The sequence below is a fragment of the Nothobranchius furzeri genome, chromosome 7, assembly GCF_043380555.1.
Source record: "Nothobranchius furzeri strain GRZ-AD chromosome 7, NfurGRZ-RIMD1, whole genome shotgun sequence".
Taxonomy (NCBI): Eukaryota; Metazoa; Chordata; class Actinopteri; order Cyprinodontiformes; family Nothobranchiidae; genus Nothobranchius; species Nothobranchius furzeri.
Genome location: NC_091747.1, coordinates 53,873,242 through 53,892,485, shown reverse-complemented (window position 1 = coordinate 53,892,485; position 19,244 = coordinate 53,873,242). Strand labels below are relative to the sequence as shown.

Below are 19,244 nucleotides of genomic sequence, written 5' to 3'. Positions count from 1 at the left end.
TCCGGGTTCCTCCCACAGGACAAAAACATGCATGTCTTGTTAACTGGGGACTCTAAACTGTCCCTAGGAGTGAGTGTGTGTGTGTGTGTGAGAGAGAGAGAGAGAGAGAGAGAGAGAGAGAATCGTTGCTTGTCTTTGTCTTTGCCCAGGTGTTCCCCAGGCCGCTCACCTGATTACTGCTGGACACCAGCTCGCCGTGACCCTACTGAGGAGGAATCACTTCTTTTAAAAACAATTCTGATTTGGGGACTTTACCAGTATGAACTCCATCAATTTTAATGGCTGTATTAAACGTTTTAAATGAACATCCATTAGTGATTTTACTGATAAACTTGAGTCTGTTGGTGGCAGAAGAGAAACACCAATATACAGAGCACGTGGAACTCGGCGAAGATGCGTATTTACAACCAGCTATGCTCCATAAACGACTTGTCATGGCTCATTGAAATGATAACACCATTCATGAAACATCCAACACAATTCCAAGAATGGAGAACTTGATAGCTGCTGCATTATTCAAACTTCACTCGTATGTTTTAAAAGTGTTCCAAAAACTCATTCAACTGCCATTTCCTTCAAGGTGGCATCAGAGACTGCTCAGTCTGTTTGTCTGCCTGCCTGCCTGTCTGTTTGTCTGTTTGTCTGTCTGCCAACAAAAATCCACATCTGTTCCATCATTCTGAAGTGCTGTGAGGATTACTGACACTCCATATTTCATAATCCCATCATGGTCTTGCCCTCCTTCACTTGTGAAAGACGACATCGTTCTCCTGGCAGCAGAACAAAAACGCTCCATTACTTATTAGATTACGATGATGCCAAATGCAATTTAGTTACCTTTGGGAATCAGACGATTGCTCTTGGATAAGCCTGGAATGCCAGAGAGCATGTGACAAAATAAGGGAGCAAAGCATAAACTGATAGAAGATTTATAATATATCCCGTTTTTCAGATGGTCATCAGACTCCTCATCTCTCTCTCTATATAGATTTCTGAGTAATTATTCCATTAAAGGAAATTCTGTCAATGTTGAGAAGTGATCTGAGAGATACGGAGGTACAAATCAGACACAAACTCCTTCAATTTCCCAAAAACAAAAGATATTTCTTTAACTTTTTTAAAGAGAATTGTACTCTAATATGATTTTAATGGGTTAATCCCGTAATGTGAGATAAATCACACATCTTAGTCTCCTTTCTAGCTAATACATCCTAATGGTTAAAGTTAGGGAATGACAGCCAAGGATCCATCACAGTGATAGGATCATCACAAGCACAGCCTTTGGCAAACTATTATGCAGATAAAGAGGAAGAGAGTACAACTGAGTACATTTTAAATTCAGTGCAGACACCAGAGTCCGTATGTTTCATATAAGCAAACATGCACAGTAGATTATCCTGTAACTCGGGGAAAGCTTTGAGCTGATGCATGCAGTGTGTTCAACAAGCTCTGAGCTTTATGCACACAGACCTCCAGCTAGCAGACTGCCAGTGTGAACCCTGCAGCATCTGTAGCGCAACAGCAGGTCTGGCTAACAAATGGCCACAGAGGACCAAAGCAGGAGTCATCGACTGATCTATGGAGTAACTGGCGAGGAGCGGCTGAAACAGCAAGATGACACAAATATCAGCAATCCTGCTGGATGGTGAGTTAAGTTCAGCCAGAGCAATAAACTCTGGTTGTCCTCGGAGTAAAGATGCTCCGGCCGATCAGATGCTCATGTGTTAGTACTACAGAGAGAAGCACTTTCTATTGCAGCAAAACTGTGGAATAGAGCAGCTATATAAACAGCAAACTGTTGTTTGTGTTTATTTTAAAAACTTTGTAAATAAAAGGCTTTAAAAATAAAAATAATAATTTATTTCAAAAAAGCAAAACACAAAAATAAAAAGTGTATATAAGTAACCTCTCAGTTATGTTTTAACAGGCCTAAAATTTCTATTGCCTATTTTTGTGCAGTATTAAATTTAATTGAACTCATGAGTGGTAGCAAAAATATGCATTTTATTAAAGTATTTACAAATACTTCAAATCCTTTCTGGATTGAACATTATCCCAGTACTCTAAGCAATGGATGTAAATGTAATAAAGACATATTTCACACCTCAGCTCATCTTATTATTGTCAGTCATTTGCAAAACATTATTTTTCTTATATTTTTATGGGTATTTTCAGAAATAAAAAAAATCCCAGAAACATAATTGTAACGCCCATGTATCCCATTGGCATGGTTGTGTGTAGTCCCTGAGTGGTGGCACCTGTGGGTCCAAGATAAAAGTCTGTTGGTGCAGCTTCAGAGATCACCACAGGAGCTCCTTCTATTTTTGCTATTTTTGTGGGCTTTTTAATTGGCTATTTTTAATTTAAATACTCAAACTCTCAAATTTGTGCTCTGTCTCCATTTTATACTGTGGTCCCACAAGCCTGGTCACAACAAATGGGGCTCGTCCGGGATGTGCTGGTATGTTTAGTTATAACAATGATCAATATACTGTGCCATCTGGAGCCAGTGTTGAACATGCTGTGACCAGGTTTTAGAGACAGGAAAATCTGAAGGTCATCAGCATAAAAGTGGTAGGACAAGTGATGCCAAGATAAAATTGCTGACTGGCAGCAAAGAAAGCAGAAAAAGGAGAGGACCAGGAATGAAACCCTGTGGCACCCCACAAGAGCAAGGAGCACTGGAAGAGGAGATGATGAACATCTCTACAGAATTAGCAGCACATTGGAGCAGAAGTTGGCTGCACAGATGCACAAATACAAACCAAAAGCCTTAGATATGTGGGCCCATCTACATAACACACCATCTTTGCAGATGCATTACAGAAAGTATAAATAAGATTCCTAAAAGACACCTTTTGGTATGCTTGGATGTGCCACTGAAAATTTGAACCACTCCTGGTGCTTGGAGAAGAAAAGAAGAAGTGTTTCCTGGAGAGAAAAAAACTGCAGAGGGATGAGTGAGGAGAGTGGGTTCAGCTGACCTCTTCCACAGCTGCAAGAGGTGTGACTGCAATGCTAACTCGTTGTATTCATCTCGCTTTGCTACAACAGTGAGGGGAGACAGTGGAGTTCAAATGTTACACCTGTTATTCTTTCTTACTACATATGAGCTCAGGAGATTTGTCTTGAGATGAAATTGGTGCTGGTGGACTGAAACAAGAAGCACTAGCAGGAAAAATCTGCACAAAACATTTGAAAGATGATCCTCCTTTTCGTTCTTTTCAGTTTGGGGATTTTATCAAAAGGGACTACATGCAAATGTCTCATTCATTAAACTAGAAAACTCACTATGGAAGACTTCTCTCAATTAGCATAATTAAAGAAAACGAAAGACAAAGATCAAAATGCCGGACGTTATCACCAGCAAATGCCTTTGGAGGGCGATGTAAAAATGGAACGCTGCCCAACATCCTGTCTAGCCACAGAGATAGTGCTGCAGAGTCCACCCAAAAGTAATGAGTCAATCTTAATGGTTCAATTTCCAAGTTTTTCCATTTTGAGCCGATCTAGACTCGATCTCATGATGCTGGCTCGTTGATGATAGGGCCATTTGTCCTACTTCAGCTACCATCCTGAATTCCAGCTGACTCGTTTCATTTAGAAGAAATTCTCGGTTCACTTAAACGTTTTGATGCACTTTGATTAACCAGTGTTGCTATGATGACATGACCAAAATTATAGTCAGGGAAATCATTAAATTTGATAAAACCGGGACATCAGAGGAATGGTTGACTAATTTCAACATTAATTGTCAGGTTTCTAACAACACCGATGGAACGAACCCTTTTCAATACTTCCTGGATGTTAAAATAAAACATTAGTGACTTCACCACATGGCAGAAGCTCCTCCAGGATTGTGTTTTGTGATGGTAAAGTGGTAAATGGTCTGTATTTGCATTGTGCCTTCTTAGTATCCTACAACCCCCCAAGGTGCTTTACAACACAATCAGCCATTCACCCATGCATACACACATTCACACGCTGGTGAGGATGAGCTACAACGTAGCCACAGCTGCCCTGGGGTGCACGGACAGAGGCGAGGCCAGCCATACACTGGTGCTACCGACTCTCCGACCACCAACTGCAAGCAAGGCAGGTTAAAGAGCAAGTCCCCCCCCCACCAGAGTCTTACTCCACTCCCATTTCCTGTTTGAAAAATGCGCTACAAGGAGGCGTTGCCTAGCAGACCGAGAGGACGAAGCCTAACACACAAATACTAACACACACAGGCTCACATTAGCATTGTGACATCATATGGTACCCACTAACGTCATATGGTACCTCTTAGCCAAATGTAACGGCAGATTTAAATTCAAATGTGGTGCAGAGTTTTTACTTGAAGGGGCACAACACGGACAGTTTCAGGCAGCTTATTTAAATTTTAACTAAGATGCACTAAAAAGCCAAATTATTGACTACAAATGTCTACAGCATGATTAGACACTCATTTTTATAGTTTGTCAGCAAAAAGGTTGATTTGACGGTGACTTGCTCTTTAAGTGTCTTGCCCAAGGACACAACAGCAGCATTCTCTGGTGGGGGGCCAAGACTGAACCAACCTTCCAATGACTGGACAACCCGTTCTACCTCCTGAGCTACTGCTGCCCAAATACAGAAATAATGATTTTCTGGTAAAAAGTTATAACAAACCCAAATGCTATAAGTTTTTTTTTTCAAACAGCAACAATCCATTTTGGTCTATTTCTGAAACTAGCTGTTTGCTTATCAATCCTGTCAGAATTTCTTTGCACTTCTCTAAACTGAGGTTGTTGAGAGCTATCTATCTATCTATCTATCTAAAGCATTAATTATTCATAATATTTCTACAAAATCCTACATCTACAGCAGATGATAACAAACACTCTATATTAAGGCCTTATGCTCCAACCCGAGCCCTCAGGTCCACCCACCTGAACCTTCTAGAAGTTCCAAAGACCAGATACAAAAGTCGAGGTGATCGCTCCTTCCAGACTGTCGCACCCCGACTCTGGAATGACCTTTCTTTATCCTTACGCAGCACTGACAGTCTGGACACTTTGAAAAAAAAATAGCAAAAGACCCTTTTATTTAAAGCTGCTTTTACCTAAACCTTTTCTTTTCTTATTGTTAACTCAAATTTTTAATCTTTCATCTGTTTATGAAATTTTATAATTTTATGACTTAATTGTTTCTGATTTTAATCTATTTCTGTTTTGAGAGCATTTTGATTTTATGACTTTGTTTTATTTTGTTTTGATCTATGTGAAGCACTTTGTGATTCTATGTCTTTGATGAGTGCTTTATCAATAAAATGTACTTACTTACATAAACTCAGAATCAGGGCTCATCTCAACACAACCTCTTCTGCTCTTCTGCCTCAACAGCAAGTCTGAACTCAGTTAACATGGCTTAAGGTACCGAAACACACCACTTAATCTAGCAGTCCACACGGGTCTCGGGTCAAAATGCCAGAGGACAGCCCGAAAAACAGTGTGCTGCTCAAATCCCCCGGCAGCCTTGAACCCACACACACACACACACTCCACAGTTCCTCTGCTCAGTAATTTTCCCTGCTGCACGCACCGCTTTCAACTCCTCCACTCACAGCGTTAAATTATGTGGCATTATTCCAAGGCTGCCTGTCGCTACGTGGCACATTTGCTGTCGCTGACCTCCAAAGATGATTTGAATCTTGAGTCGTTCCTTTGTGTTTCATTTCGTTTTATTGAGATCCTCATTTGCTTCTGCCTAAATGCAGATGCTAGTCTTCCTGGGGTCTCGAACATTTTCATACAATTGTTTACATAAGATAATACACGCACACACACACGCACACACACACACGCGCGCACACGCACACGCACACACACACACACACACATCTCTAATTCACATAATCCCAGTAGCTCAAGATGAAATCACATATCTAGAACAAAATTACATATTTAAACTAATATCGGGAAAGGAGTTAATCACACCAATAAAGATTGAAAATAAAATACAACAGAATGGTGACCTCATGTCCATTGTTTCGTATCATAGTCCATCGATATCCAGTATTCAACCTCAAACCCAGATACCCAATCCTTCGTTACAGAGTTCATGGTCACTATACAATTAAGTGTGTACTGTAAACAAAAAAAAATCTGTTACTTCTGAAAAGAAATGTTATTATTTTCAAATATTAAAAATCTAGGTAATGCATTCCATGCAATCATAGCTTTATAGTGAAATGATCGTTGAATTTGATTTGTTCTACTGCGTGGTAAAACACCTTTCATCTCATTCATCTGTTGTGTATTATAAGTATGATTATCTGAGAAAAACAATAATTTGCCATGTATAATTTTTGGTGTTTTTGTAATTATAATTTTCCTCACAATTGTTACCAAAAAATACTTCAATCTACTCTTTACATTGAGCCAAGCAATGTGAATAATGAAAAGCTGATACTGAAAGCTTTCATGGTAGAAAACTGAATTGGACTCATTTATACTGTACAACAGCAGACTAGAGGAATTAGCACATGGACATAACTCCATATTACACTTCCTTTTGATTTTTCGACTCAAATATAGTTTCACCCAAAGAAACGCCACATAATGAAACCAACTGCTAATATAGAGTCTCTGACTTCTGCTTTCTAGTTTTTCTCTTTGCTAAACTAATTTTGTGAGGGTGGTTGGCTCTCTCTCTCTCTCTCTCTCTCTCTCTCTCTCTCTCTCTCTCTCTCTCTCTCTCTCTCTCTCTCTCTCTCTCTCTCTCTCTCTCTCTCTCTCTCTCTCTCTCTCTCTCTCTCTCTCTCTCTCTCTCTCTCTCTCTCTCTCTCTCTCTCTCTCTCTCTCTCTCTCTCTCTCTCTCTCTCGAAGTTGGTTAAATTACAGCCCCTCTTTGAAGATGAAGCTACCGTTGCCACCCTCCAAATCCTGTTAGCCGAGTGCCAAATCTGGAGAATGTTGACTTCTTACAGTCAGGCTGGGAATGTTGTGCAAGCTTCACACTTTGAACGAGAAAAAAAAAAGAATAAAATGTTTTCACGTTTAAGAAGTAAGAGCAGGTTTACACTTCAAAAGGATCTGGTAGTTAATTTCAAACGGGTAATTCTGTTTATTATTTAATTCCCTTGTGCATTTCTCCAGATAATTCAAGCAAAAATAAAGTTTTTCATTCATATTTCAGCTATAATATAATATGAGTGATTAATTAGAGAAATATGTACGTTGCACAATATTTTTGGAGCTAAAGTATTCTGAAAATGTAAAACCTATTCAGAGTTAGTTTATTTTGATAATGCATTACGGTTCTTTCTCTGTGGAGGTCGGTCGGTCGGTCGGTCGGTCGGTCGGTCCGTCCGTCTGTCCGTCCGTCCGTCCGTCCGTCCGACCGCTTATCCGGAGTCGGGTCGCGGGGGCAGTAGCCTAAAGCCTGATTTATGCTTCTCCGTCTGCGTCAGTGCGGAGCACAAGCAACGCCATTATCCGTCCTTGCGTAGGGCTCCGGCAGGCACGCAAGTACGTACGGAGTCAAGCCCACTTTTTTAAACATCTGTCGAACGAGACGGATTACGCAAGCTTGTGAATGGTCAGGACGCCGCTGTTGTTTACAGCGCCGCCATTGCAAAGAGAGCCGAGTTTAACTAGCGGCAGACACAGAGAAGCTTGAAGAATACCTCGCGAAAAAACTCTAAAAATATTAACGTTTCATCCTCCTGTGACTGGAGGAGTGAAAATATGCGCAGCAAGCATTTTATTTGTGGACGGACATGACAGGAAACGTGGGTTAGAGGTGGGCAGCGCATGAAGCGGTGGGAGAATGAGAGACAAATATGTCCGTGTTAAAAGTCTCTTATATACACAAAAAACACAATAAAAAACAAACGATCTTGGACCGATACATGACAGGATACCACAGAGCAGCGCTACTCCCTCTGTTGTCCTGCCGGGCAATTGCTTTGCAACACTCTCCAGGAGACGGAGAAGTGACGGAGAAGTATGAGAGCAAAACGCTTCCGTCAATCCGTGCGTGTCTGTCCCTGCGGAGCTGACGGAGAAGCATAAACCAGGCTTTAGGTGAGAGGCCCAGACTTCCCTCTCCCCAGCCACTTGGGCCAGCTCCTCCGGGGGAATCCCAAGGCATTCCCTGGCCAGGTGAGAGACAAAGTCCCTCCACCGTGTCTTGGGTCTACCTTTAGGTCTCCTCCTGGTTGGACATGCCCGGAAAACCTCACCAGGGAGGCATCCAGGAGGCATCCTGACCAGATGCCCGAGCCACCTCAACTGGCTCCTCTCGATGTGGAGGAGTAGCGTGTCTACTCCGAGTCCCTCCCGAATGACCAAGCTTCTCGCCCTATCTCTAAGGGAGAGCCCAGCCACACTTAGGAGAAAACTCATTTAGGCCGCTTGTATCCGCGATCTTGTTCTTTCAGTCACTACCCAAAGCGCATGACCATAGGTGAGGGCAGGAACGTAGATCGACAAGTAAATTGAGAGCTTCGCCTTCTGACTCAGCTCTCTCTTCACACAACAGACCGGTACAACGCCTGCATCACTGCAGATGCAGCACCAATCCGCCTATCGATCTCACGCTCCAGTTTTCCATCACTTGTGAACAAGACCCCGAGATACTTAAACTCCTCCACTTGGGGCAGGACCTCATCCCTAACCCAGAGAAGGAATTCTACCCTTTTCCGAATCAAGACCATGGTCTCAGATTTAGAGGAGCTGATTCTCATCCCAGCTGCTTCACACTCGGCTGCGAACCGGTCTAGCGAAAGCTGAAGATCACGTTCTGATGAAGCCAACAGGACTACATCATCTGCAAAAAGCAGAGACCTGATCCTCAGGCCATCAAAACAGATGCCCTCCACACTTTGGCTGCGCCTAGAAATCCTGTCCATAAAGGTTATGAACAGAATCGGTGACAAAGGGCAGCCTTGGCGGAGTCAAACTCTCACTGGGAATGAGCCCGACCTACTGCCGGCAATGCGGACCAAGCTCTGACACCGGTCATACAGGGACCTAACAGCCCGTATCAGGGGGCCTCGTACCCCACACTCCCGGAGTACCCCCCACAGGGCCCCCCGAGGGACGCGGTCAAACGCCTTCTCCAAATCCACAAAACACATGTAGACTGGTTGGGCAAATTCCCACGCACCCTCCAGGATCCCCCTAAGGGTATAGAGCTGGTCCAGTGTTCCACGGCCAGGACGAAAACCACATTGCTCCTCCTGAATCTGAGGTTCAACAGTCCGATGGACCCTCCTCTCCAGAACCGCTGAATAGACCTTACCAGGAAGGCTCAGGAGTGTGATCCCCCTGTAGTTGGAACACACCCTGCGGTCCCCCTTTTTAAATAAGGGGACCACCACCCCAGTCTGCCAGTCTAGTGGGACTGCTCCCGATGTCCACGCGATATTGCAGAGCCGCGTCAGCCAACACAGACCCACAACATCCAGAGGTTTAAGGAACTCCGGTCGGATCTCATCCACCCCTGGAGCCTTGCCACAGAGGAGCTTTATAACCACCTCAATGACCTCAGCACCAGAGATTTGAGAGGCCAACCCAAAGTCCCCAGACTCTGCTTCCTCACTGGAAGAAGTGTCGGTGGGATTGAGGAGGTCTTCGAAGTATTCTGCCCACTGATCCACAACGTCCTGAGTAGAGGTCAGCAGCACACCGTCCCCACTATAGATAGTGTTGGTAGCGCACTGCTTTCCCCCCTTGAGGCTCCGGATGGTGGACCAGAATCTCCTCAAAGCCGTATGGAAGTCTTGCTCCATGGTCTCACCGAACTCCTCCCATACCCAGGTTTTTGCCTTGGCGACCACCCGAGCTGTGTTCCGCTTGGACTGCCGGTACCCGTCAGCTGCCTTTGGAGTCCCACAGGCCAAAAAGACCTGATAGGACTCTTTCTTCAGCTTGACAGCATCCCTAACCGCCGGTGTCCACCAGCAGGTTCAGGGGTTGCCACCACGACAGGCACCGACGATCCTGCGACCACAGCTCCGGTCGGACGCCTCAGCAATGGAGGCATGGAACAGGGTCCATTCAGACTCAATGTCTCCCGCCTTCCCGAGAACATTTTGGAAGTTCTGTCGGAGGTGGGAATTGAAGCTCCTTCTGACAGGAGACTCTGCCAGATGTTTCCAGCAGACCCTCTTGATACGTTTGGGCCTGCCTGGTCTGACCGGCATCCTCCCCCACCATCTGAGCCAACTCACCACCAGGTAGTGGTCAGTTGACAGCTCCGTCCCTCTCTTCACCCGAGTGTCCAAGACATGCGGCCGCAGGTCAGATGAAACAACAACAAAGTCGATCATCGAGCTGCGGCCTAAGGTATCCTGGTGCCAAGAGCACAAATGGACACCTTTATGTCTGAACATGGTGTTCATTATGGACAATCCATGACTGGCACAGAAGTCCAATAACAAAACACCACTCGAATTCAGATCAGGGGGGCCGTTCCTCCCAACCACACCTCTCCAGGTCTCACTGTCGTTGCCCACGTGAGCGTTAAAGTCCCCCAGCAGAACGAGGGAGTCACCGGAAGGAGCGCTTTCCAGCACTCCCTCCAAGGTCTCCAAAAAGGGTGGGTAGTCTGAACTGTAGTTTGGTGCATAAGCACAGACCACAGTCAGAACCCTTCTCCCCGCACGTAGGCAGAGGGAGGTTACCCTCTCATTCACTGGGGTAAACCCCAACGTACAGGCACCAAGATGGGGGGCAACTAGTATGCCCACCGCTGCTCAGCGCCTCTCAGTGGGAGCAACTCCAGAGTGGTAGAAAGTCCAACCCCTCTCAAGGAAACTGGTTCCAGAGCCAGAGCCATGCGTTGAGGTGAGTCTGACTATATCTAGTTGGAACCTCTCAACCTCACACACCAACTCAGGCCCCTTCCCCACCAGAGAGGTGACATTCCATGTGCCAAGAGCTAGCTTCTGTAGCCGAGGATCAGACCGCCAAGGTCCCCACCCTCGACTACCACCCGTCACACACTGCACCCAACCCCTTTGGCCCCTCCCACGAGTGGTGAGCCTATGGGAAGGGGGACCCACGTTTCCTCTTTGGGCTGTGCCCGGCCGGGCTCCATGGGTGAAAGCCCGGTCACCAGGTGCTCGCCAACGTGCCCCACCTCCAGGCCTGGCTCCAGAGGAGGGCCCCGGTGACCCACGTCCGGGCGAGGGGGTACGATTTCCATTTATATAATTTATCATAAGAGGTCTTCGGGCTGCTCTTTGTCTGATCCCTCACCTCTTTGGAGCTCTTGAGCTCCTGTTTCAGGATTCAGAACAAGATTTTGAGTCTTACTCGTTATTTATGATATTTGGAGTCTTATTTCCTGATATTCTGTCATCTCAGTTCTGATTGGCAAACAGCAACATGACTTTTCCACATCCTCCATTTGCTCTGCAATGTTGATGTTTTATCTCCACAAAAACACAAGCCTGTGTTATGGAGTTATCTTCTACTAGCCAAAATGAGCTCTGCTCTCCCCTTGAAGTTAAAACATCAACACCTTGCCATGTTGGGAGCCAAGATGGGTGAGTCCATGGATGCTAATTTACAGCATTACAAGGATTTGTTAGACTTTTTCTGACCCAAGTATTGCCCCGTCTATTTGCTAATGCAGGAAATAGGGCAGAAGTGTATTTTCACATTCAGCATGCATTTGAAACTAAAATTGACCAATCACATTAAAAAAATAAAAAAAATAAAAATGGTTTCTTAGTGAACCTGCTCCTTGAGAAGATTGCATCAGCTGGTGGAAGAGTGAAACCTGCTATAAAATCAGAGAAGAGCTGCTACGGGAGCCTGGAAGTGGGTGCAAAAAGAGTGTTTTTTTTCCGGAACACTCTTGCTTGAATTTACACAACATGGTAAATATTGCTGAATACCATGCAAGAAGGTGTGTTGGTGCCATAATAAACAGTAATGGTGCAGTTTTAATTTTTTACTTTTCTATTAATATCAAAAATGTTTTAGATGTTTTGTTTTTTTTCTTCCAGAGCCGAAGTGAACAAATGCTTTTAAAATGTTATTTGATGTTTGTGAATTGTTTAATTTTTGGCATGAATCATATTTTTTCCACTATATAAAGAAACTGTTCTTGGCGTTGACTTTAAAGGGTTAATACTGTTTGATTATCCCTAAAATCCCTTTCAGCTCTAACTAAAAAGATAAGAGTAACGAGCTGCCCCTGTCACCCATCACACTAAAATGAAGAACTATTAATTGAACAAAATGCAGAAAATGAACCACTTAATGTGCTGCAATGAAAGTTCGGTGAAGCAAAGAAAGAGCTTTAGCCATCTGAGTGTAATTTCTTTGACAGATAAATTGTGCATCACATCACTGGGGCATCCAAGTTCATTTGGAGTCTTTTATATCAGCATTTCCTGCTTCCTCTGATGCCAAATATGATTGAATACATTTCATATGAGGGCTTTAAATGCTTAAATTAAGCCCTTCAACATATACAGTACATCTGCAGTTCTATGAGCTGGAAGGTGCAAGAGTTATTGGGGAGTGTGCAAGGCTTCAAGAAGCTAAGGAAATGAAATTTGCCAACACATTCTCACACCCAAGGCGTCAAAATATGACGATTCGGGACGCCCCAGCGCGTCAGGAGACGACGATCAGGGACACGCTGGGTCACGTGGCTCCGCTGGCGTCACTGTTTGATGCGCGGTCACACGGACATTTTTCGACTATTTAACCTTCCCCTCACCCCAATCCTAACCTTAAGGTCCATAAACTGTGACCTTAAGGTTAGGATTGGGGTGAGGGGAAGGTTAAGTAGTTCACAAGTAGTTCTAATGTCCGTCTCACCACCGACGTCGGATACTGACGCTCTGGGACGCTGCGTAAGATCTTTGTCCCTGATCGTCATCTCCTGACGCGCTGGGGCGTCCCGAATAGTCATATATTGACGCTTGGTCACACACGTCATATTTTGACGGCTTGGGTGTGAGAATGTGTTGAATTTGCACAATCTGAAGATGCATTGATGGGATTTTCAAAAGTTTGAGAGAGAATTAAGAACATGAAATGCTGCCAAAACAAAAGGTTCAACCAGACAGCAGCAAAAATGTGCAAACGGTTCATTTCTCATGACCAATGTGCAAACTGGGAAAAAGAAATTAGCAAAAATGTTGCAAAACCCTAATCTAATCATCAATATGTTTTTTTTTGTTCTCTTAAAGTGGCAGTGTGAAGTTTCCTGGTGCTTGGGGGGAACGCATTAATTTCTGGGCAGTATCAACGTGACTGTTGCTAGTTAAAAACAACATTACGGTAAGAGTTGTTGCCTGTGCAGCAGAAAGTGAATTCCATCGAGAGGATGCAATGCCAATTCTAGTTTTCTGGGATCTGCTCAGAGCCCTGCACCTGCCAATGATGTCCTCACGCTATGGCAATACCACTCGGCCAAAATATGTTTAATCTCTTTTTCGATTCCGTTCTTTTACATAGGTTTTGGAAATAGTTCAGCAGTTTTGCTCTTAAATTTGTGTTTCTTACTACCTAAATGTTTTGAACGTGGTAACGTAACTTCCGTAAGCCACACGTCCAGCCAATCATCTAGTGTGATGTCATCGACAGGTGCCGGACCCCGAGCCAGCCAAAAGGAAACATGGTGTCCAATATAGCATGCCCCAGAGACTTGGACCTGTACCTTCAACCCAGTTTTCATGGTTATATGTTACAAAGTTGCCAGTATTTTTCAATGACCAGACATCATTTCATTAGGTCTAAACAACGTTTCAATGGATATTTCCAGAGATTAATGGTAAAAATACACACTGCCACTTTAAAAGAGAACTAATACAATAATAGGAGTAGTAAGGTAAGTGGGTTAGTTTTTACCAAATCAATGAGCTTTAAAAGCATCACTACAAATATCATTAGTCGTAAAAAAAAAATAATAATAAAACATTTTGAAAAGGAGAACCTGAAGGAGAAAGGAAAGACAATGTTTTATCTCTCTGCTCCTAAAACATCTGAGGCAAGACGGTAGGAGGAGCAGGTTTCTGTCCCCTCCGTTGCCACTTCGTTCCCATTCATCAGACGGCTGCTTGAATAAGCACAGCTGCAGATGTGAAACGCCATTCACAAAGCCACGTTCCTGAGTATCAAGCAGAGTAATTCAAGACTTTTATCTCCTTTAATTATGCAAATCACATGCCACAGATATCTCCTATCAGGTCGAGAGTCAACTTTCTTTTTCTCCCAGCGAAATTTCAATGAGACTCCTGGGAAACGCAAGAGGAGGAAACAATCCTTGAAATGCACATTAAAGGCAGAGTTGTGAAAAAAGATCCTTCATTTAAACCTCTTAGAATCTTTTGATGCAGATATATGTATTTTGCCCCTTAATAATAAAAAAATAAATATTTATGACGTCTAATTTTATATGAACTTTCAGGAGAGGAGGAAGGAGTCCCTATTTGTTGCAAACGTGAGATTTTACCACAATAAACCTGTTCAAATACGCATTTGGTATTTTGCCATGCTTAAAACAAGTAAACTCAATGGTGTTGTGAAGGGAGAGATTTGTCTGGTGAGAGGTGATCTGAGAGGAAGAGCATTAAAGGTGCAATATGTAAGAATTAAGACTCACTGCCTGTGCGATTTTCGTGGCTGTTGCCAGTTGCAGATCAGCACCAGACGATTCTATCACAAGCAAATACGGGTCATAAACAGTAAGCTGATAAGTAGATGAATGAATTGTCATATCTGGCATTAGCATTCTTGGGTGTTTTATGAAGCAAGGTCCCACCCCCCTCCCCGGCCTTACCTTCTCTGCTGACATGGACAACGCATAACAGTGAAATTAACCGCAGGCCTCCCCTTTGCTGATACTGACGAGAAACGGTAGCAGAGCGATCCATGCGAGAGAGAGAAAGTACCTCCTAAATGTCATTAGAGAACCCTAAAAGTCTAGGCAACCACAGATGAAGACTCCTTTAAAAGCCTGACTAGCCATCCTATGTGTGTACATAAATTGCCTGGCCACGGCCTATTGACAGAGATCAGTCGTAGGAGTGGAATCTACAGTTGTCTTTCAAACTGTTTCTGCATGAAATTGGACAGCACTTGGACCAATCAGAGCAACGACATGAAGTAACCATAGCAACAGAAATCAGTCAGTAGGGCTGTCCAGCATACACCGTTGAAGAAGTAGAAGACGTACCTTTATCTGCTTGTGTCTCAAAGAAAAGCCCGAGTCTTAAATCATCTAAAGTTGATGGCAAAGCCGTTTCAAATAAGCACCAGTCCCGAGCTGCTGCCATCTTGAAAGTTTTGCTCCATCGCATCTCTGCCGTAATGGTGCTAAGCTCACCCAACGTCTCTCTACAAACATTGAGTGCCTAAATTTACGCATAAGCTAGTGGTAGACCTGCTGAGACTACAATGGAGCATGACTAGACCGAGCTGCAGAGCAAAATATTTTGCTAGAGTTTGTCTAGATTTTTAAGGCTAATGAAATCTTTTGTAAGACAGTTAAAGCAACTGTTCTTTGAAAATAAACATACATTTCCTAAGCAATCATATATCTGCATATATCAACCATCTAGTGATGGAATTTGATCACGTAAAATAAACTATATCTTTTTATTATTTCTGACAATAATCAGTCAATCTGAGTTTAACATGCAGACTGAACATGAAAATAGTCTTCTACCCCTATTTCCTACATTAACTTCTGGTAGAAAATAGACAGTGAAACTCTAGAATTTAAAAAGCCTGACAGATCTACATCACACTGTCACTTAAAACTCATGAACTCATTTTGACTCATGACAGGGAAGGCTGTTGTTGGTTTAGCGTCCAGGAAACAGCATAAAATATCTCAGCTAGCAGAATCTAACTATTAGCGTTAGCAACTCCACCACATAGCAGAACTCTCCCAGACTTGTATTTGTGGCGATAAAACATCAACGTAAACTGAGTCGGTAGTTGAGTCACGTTGCTGCTAGCCAATCAGAGGAGCGCTGTCGTCTGAAGCTCAACACGGATGCGGCTCACTTCTAGTTCCTGAAACAAGCGCACCAGAGCTTTTTCCCCCAGAGTACGACTTCCAAGGCATTCATTCCTACTATAAAACATTGCAAATGCATTGATTAAACGAGTGAACCCCACTCATGCACTGCTAAAGCCACTGAGCAAGATACAGATAGTTACTGACCAATGACAAGTAGAGATATTCACTTTAATTAGAAAAATATATAAAAACCTAAGAAAAATAAAGCACAGACCTCTAATTTATTTCTACAAGGCCAAACTTGTGGTTGAACCTTTGAGAAATAAATGAAAATACAGCTTTGGAAAAAAAATAACTCCAATTGTTTTTACTGCAGTTAAGCAGACCGATGAGCTCTGAGAGCCACATTTCATGGCTACCAGCTATACTTCGTCACAGTAATGTGCCACAAGGAGCTCAGCCATTCTGATTTCTCCATAAAAACACAATCATTTCACACACTTCTATTGCTCCTGTTCACCTCAACAGTGCTCCTCTCAATGGCCTGCAGCTGCTAGCATGTTTATTGGATGAAAGGTCCCTACACCCCATGTGTGTTTGTCATATAAACAATGACACGCTCAAATATCCAATGGCAAAGCGCCCCTGCAGGTGCGGCGGATGTGGAAACAAACAGGCAAAGACTTCATGTTTCCTGGCATCGTGCCTTCTGAGACTCGAGCACATCCAAAACATCGGTAGTGCCTTAAAACCCGGTTGTGAGTCGCTAAAATTACATTAATTTGCTGTTTCCTGTTTATTTTAACCAAAATGAATTATCTTCTAAACACAATTTCCTTTGCCAGAGAGATTTTTAGACTGATGATGTTTCAGTCAGCATTCCACAGATTTGCTTCTGCTGAATCATTTGTTGCCAATGCTCGGTTTGTGTCAGTAAAAACAGGAAAATCAAAAAGTACAAGAGCTGCCAGTCGGTTCTTACCTCCCTAAACCCTAGAAATGCTCAACGTCTTTCCAAAGAAGTGACAAGTCAATCAGCCAAATGGTGCTATTGGCAGTGTGTTGGCAGATGATCGATAAAACTGCAACAGGCCCCCAAAAGGTCAAGGCCCAAAGGAAACGATGGCTGAAGCCATAAAGCTGTCGTGCACCTACCAGCTGTGAAGTTGTAACTTGCTGAAAATCCCACCCCTTCCAGTTCTCCGTCGGTTACAAATTTTATCCACAGATATCGGCCGCTGCTCCTGATGTCCGGTGGGCTGTGCTGACCGCAGTGCCGGCCGAGCATCGGGGAGAAGCCGAACGGTCCATCGCGAACCTCGATGTTGTCAAATTTACATTCCCAAGAGGACTCGATGGAGTAATTCTCCTCAAAATGTAGATCAATGCACTGCCGTGGGGGAGCTGGGGATGGAGGGGGAGAGACAGTGAAATCAATTAACTCAAGAGTTAAAAAAAAAAAACTTCCACATCTTCAATCTACACAAAATCAGATCAGGTCACAATCACCTTCCAGGATGTAAACACACTCTGTGTTCGGGGGGTATTTGTTTGGGTAATTGGGAGAAGTAAAGAGCCCTCCTTCTGATTCCTTCACCCACGCTCCACACTGACCTGCAGGCTTCACTCCAGAATTGTTTTTCACTTAAAGCAAAGACATGAAATGAAAGGTCGACGAATAAAGTTTTATTACAATGCATAAAAGACCGTAGTGGTGATTCTACCTGTAGTTGAGTCTTTCTTTGTTGCCCCAGACAACCCAAGCAGGAGTAGACTTGCAACAACTAAAAGATCAGAAGCAAATAGTTTGTTGCTTTTATCAGATTTTTTTTACACAGCTCATAATTTACCAACATTATATAATTGATAAACTTGTTTTGATTAAAATCTTCTTTAATAACAAATAAACCAAAGAAAATGTGATCATTTGTATCCAAAACAAATCAAATATGACCATTATGAGGAAACAGAATCCAGCAGAAATATATGTTTGCAAAAGATGTGACCTTCACGTGAACTTAGATTAAAAATCACCATTTCTAATCCAGTGGATTTTAGATCTAAAGTCATTTCAGTAAAGAATATGGACTTTGTTTTTATTTATTTTGACAGAAATAAGGATTTCTTACCGTGATGGAAGCTGTGCCCATGTACCATGTCTGTTTCTTTCACAAACGGCTTCAGACTCAACTAATTCCATTTAGATTTATGAGAAAAAAAGGACAAAGATGATAGTTTTGTTTCCAAATCTCACCCCTCCATGACATGAACCTCCAGAGGAAGAAAATCCAAATTAAACTAAAACTGCTTTTTATTTCTGAAGTGGGGAAAAGGAGCCAGAGCCACTAATCACCAGTTTCATATAAAACCAAAAACAGTTCCAAACATTGGTCCGATTTCCATCCGCACGTTTCCAAACCCCTCTGGTGCTTTTGATGCACTGAAAGGATTAACGGTCCCTTCATCAGCCCTGCTCTAATCGCTCCACCTTTGCGACTTTCTTCTGGAAAAAACAATAATGATAAAATAAATATATAAATAAACCGTGGACAGTCTTTAATGTCCCTTTTTGGTCCCTTTATCAGGACTGGGGATCCTTCAGGAGCACGCACCGCGCAACACTCATCACACGCGGCGTTTTCTCCTGTCTTTTGCGGTGCGTAAAGATCTCAGGTAAAGCTGCGTTTTTGAAGGAAGAAGCGTGAAAATGAGGCGGAATGCCGTGCAGGTTTCATCTGTCCGCTCCTGCGTGTCTCGGAAGGTTGTCTTCCCCCTCTTCCGCTTTGGCTTCGGTCAGATGATGGACGAGTTCATGTGTGATCGCCCTCTCCCCCTCTCTTTCTCTTCCTCTTTTCTTTGGGTTCTTTCAGCACCGATCGGAGCTGTCCAATGCGCCACAAGCCTCTCGCGCTCGTCCACGCACGCGTTCTAAACTTCTTCAGTGCGCGGTATCGCTTCCAAATGAAGAAAGGACGCACGGGCAGCGGGAAATTAGCCAATCCACGTGGGTGGTTAGTCAATGAAGATGAAGAAAAGACCATGAAGGGAGAAAAAGGCTACTTAACCTTGAATGTTTCAGATCTTCTCCAGAAAAAATGCAATGAGAAGTTAATTTATTAAGGTGAAAAAATAATAAATTAAAACCACATTATGGAACTTTTTTCATATATTTAAATCATTTTCTCGAGACAGTATGTACTAAAATTAATGAAACGCCACTCAGACCCCCAGTGCCCTCTGTGGCCAGAATACACACTTGCAACTTCAGAGTGCCTTCTGGT

The 19,244-nt window shown here is 43.3% G+C and overlaps 1 protein-coding gene across 3 annotated transcripts in view; it reads right to left on the bottom strand.

Moving 5' to 3' along the window:
* Positions 1-19,024, bottom strand: part of neto1l (neuropilin (NRP) and tolloid (TLL)-like 1, like) — a 198,311-nt gene extending 179,287 nt beyond the window's left edge. For all 3 annotated transcript variants that reach the window (XR_008565920.2, XM_015955308.3, XM_015955309.3), the window contains exons 1-4: positions 18,093-19,024; positions 17,688-17,747; positions 17,473-17,607; positions 17,119-17,367 (exon numbers count right to left, since the gene is read on the bottom strand). Coding sequence is in view for 2 of the 3 variants with exons in the window: in XM_015955308.3 (XP_015810794.1) it covers positions 17,119-17,367; positions 17,473-17,607; positions 17,688-17,747; positions 18,093-18,120 (472 nt within the window). In the remaining variant the exon portion in view is untranslated. The remainder of the gene's footprint in view (positions 1-17,118; positions 17,368-17,472; positions 17,608-17,687; positions 17,748-18,092) is intronic.
* Positions 19,025-19,244: the final 220 nt, after the last annotated feature.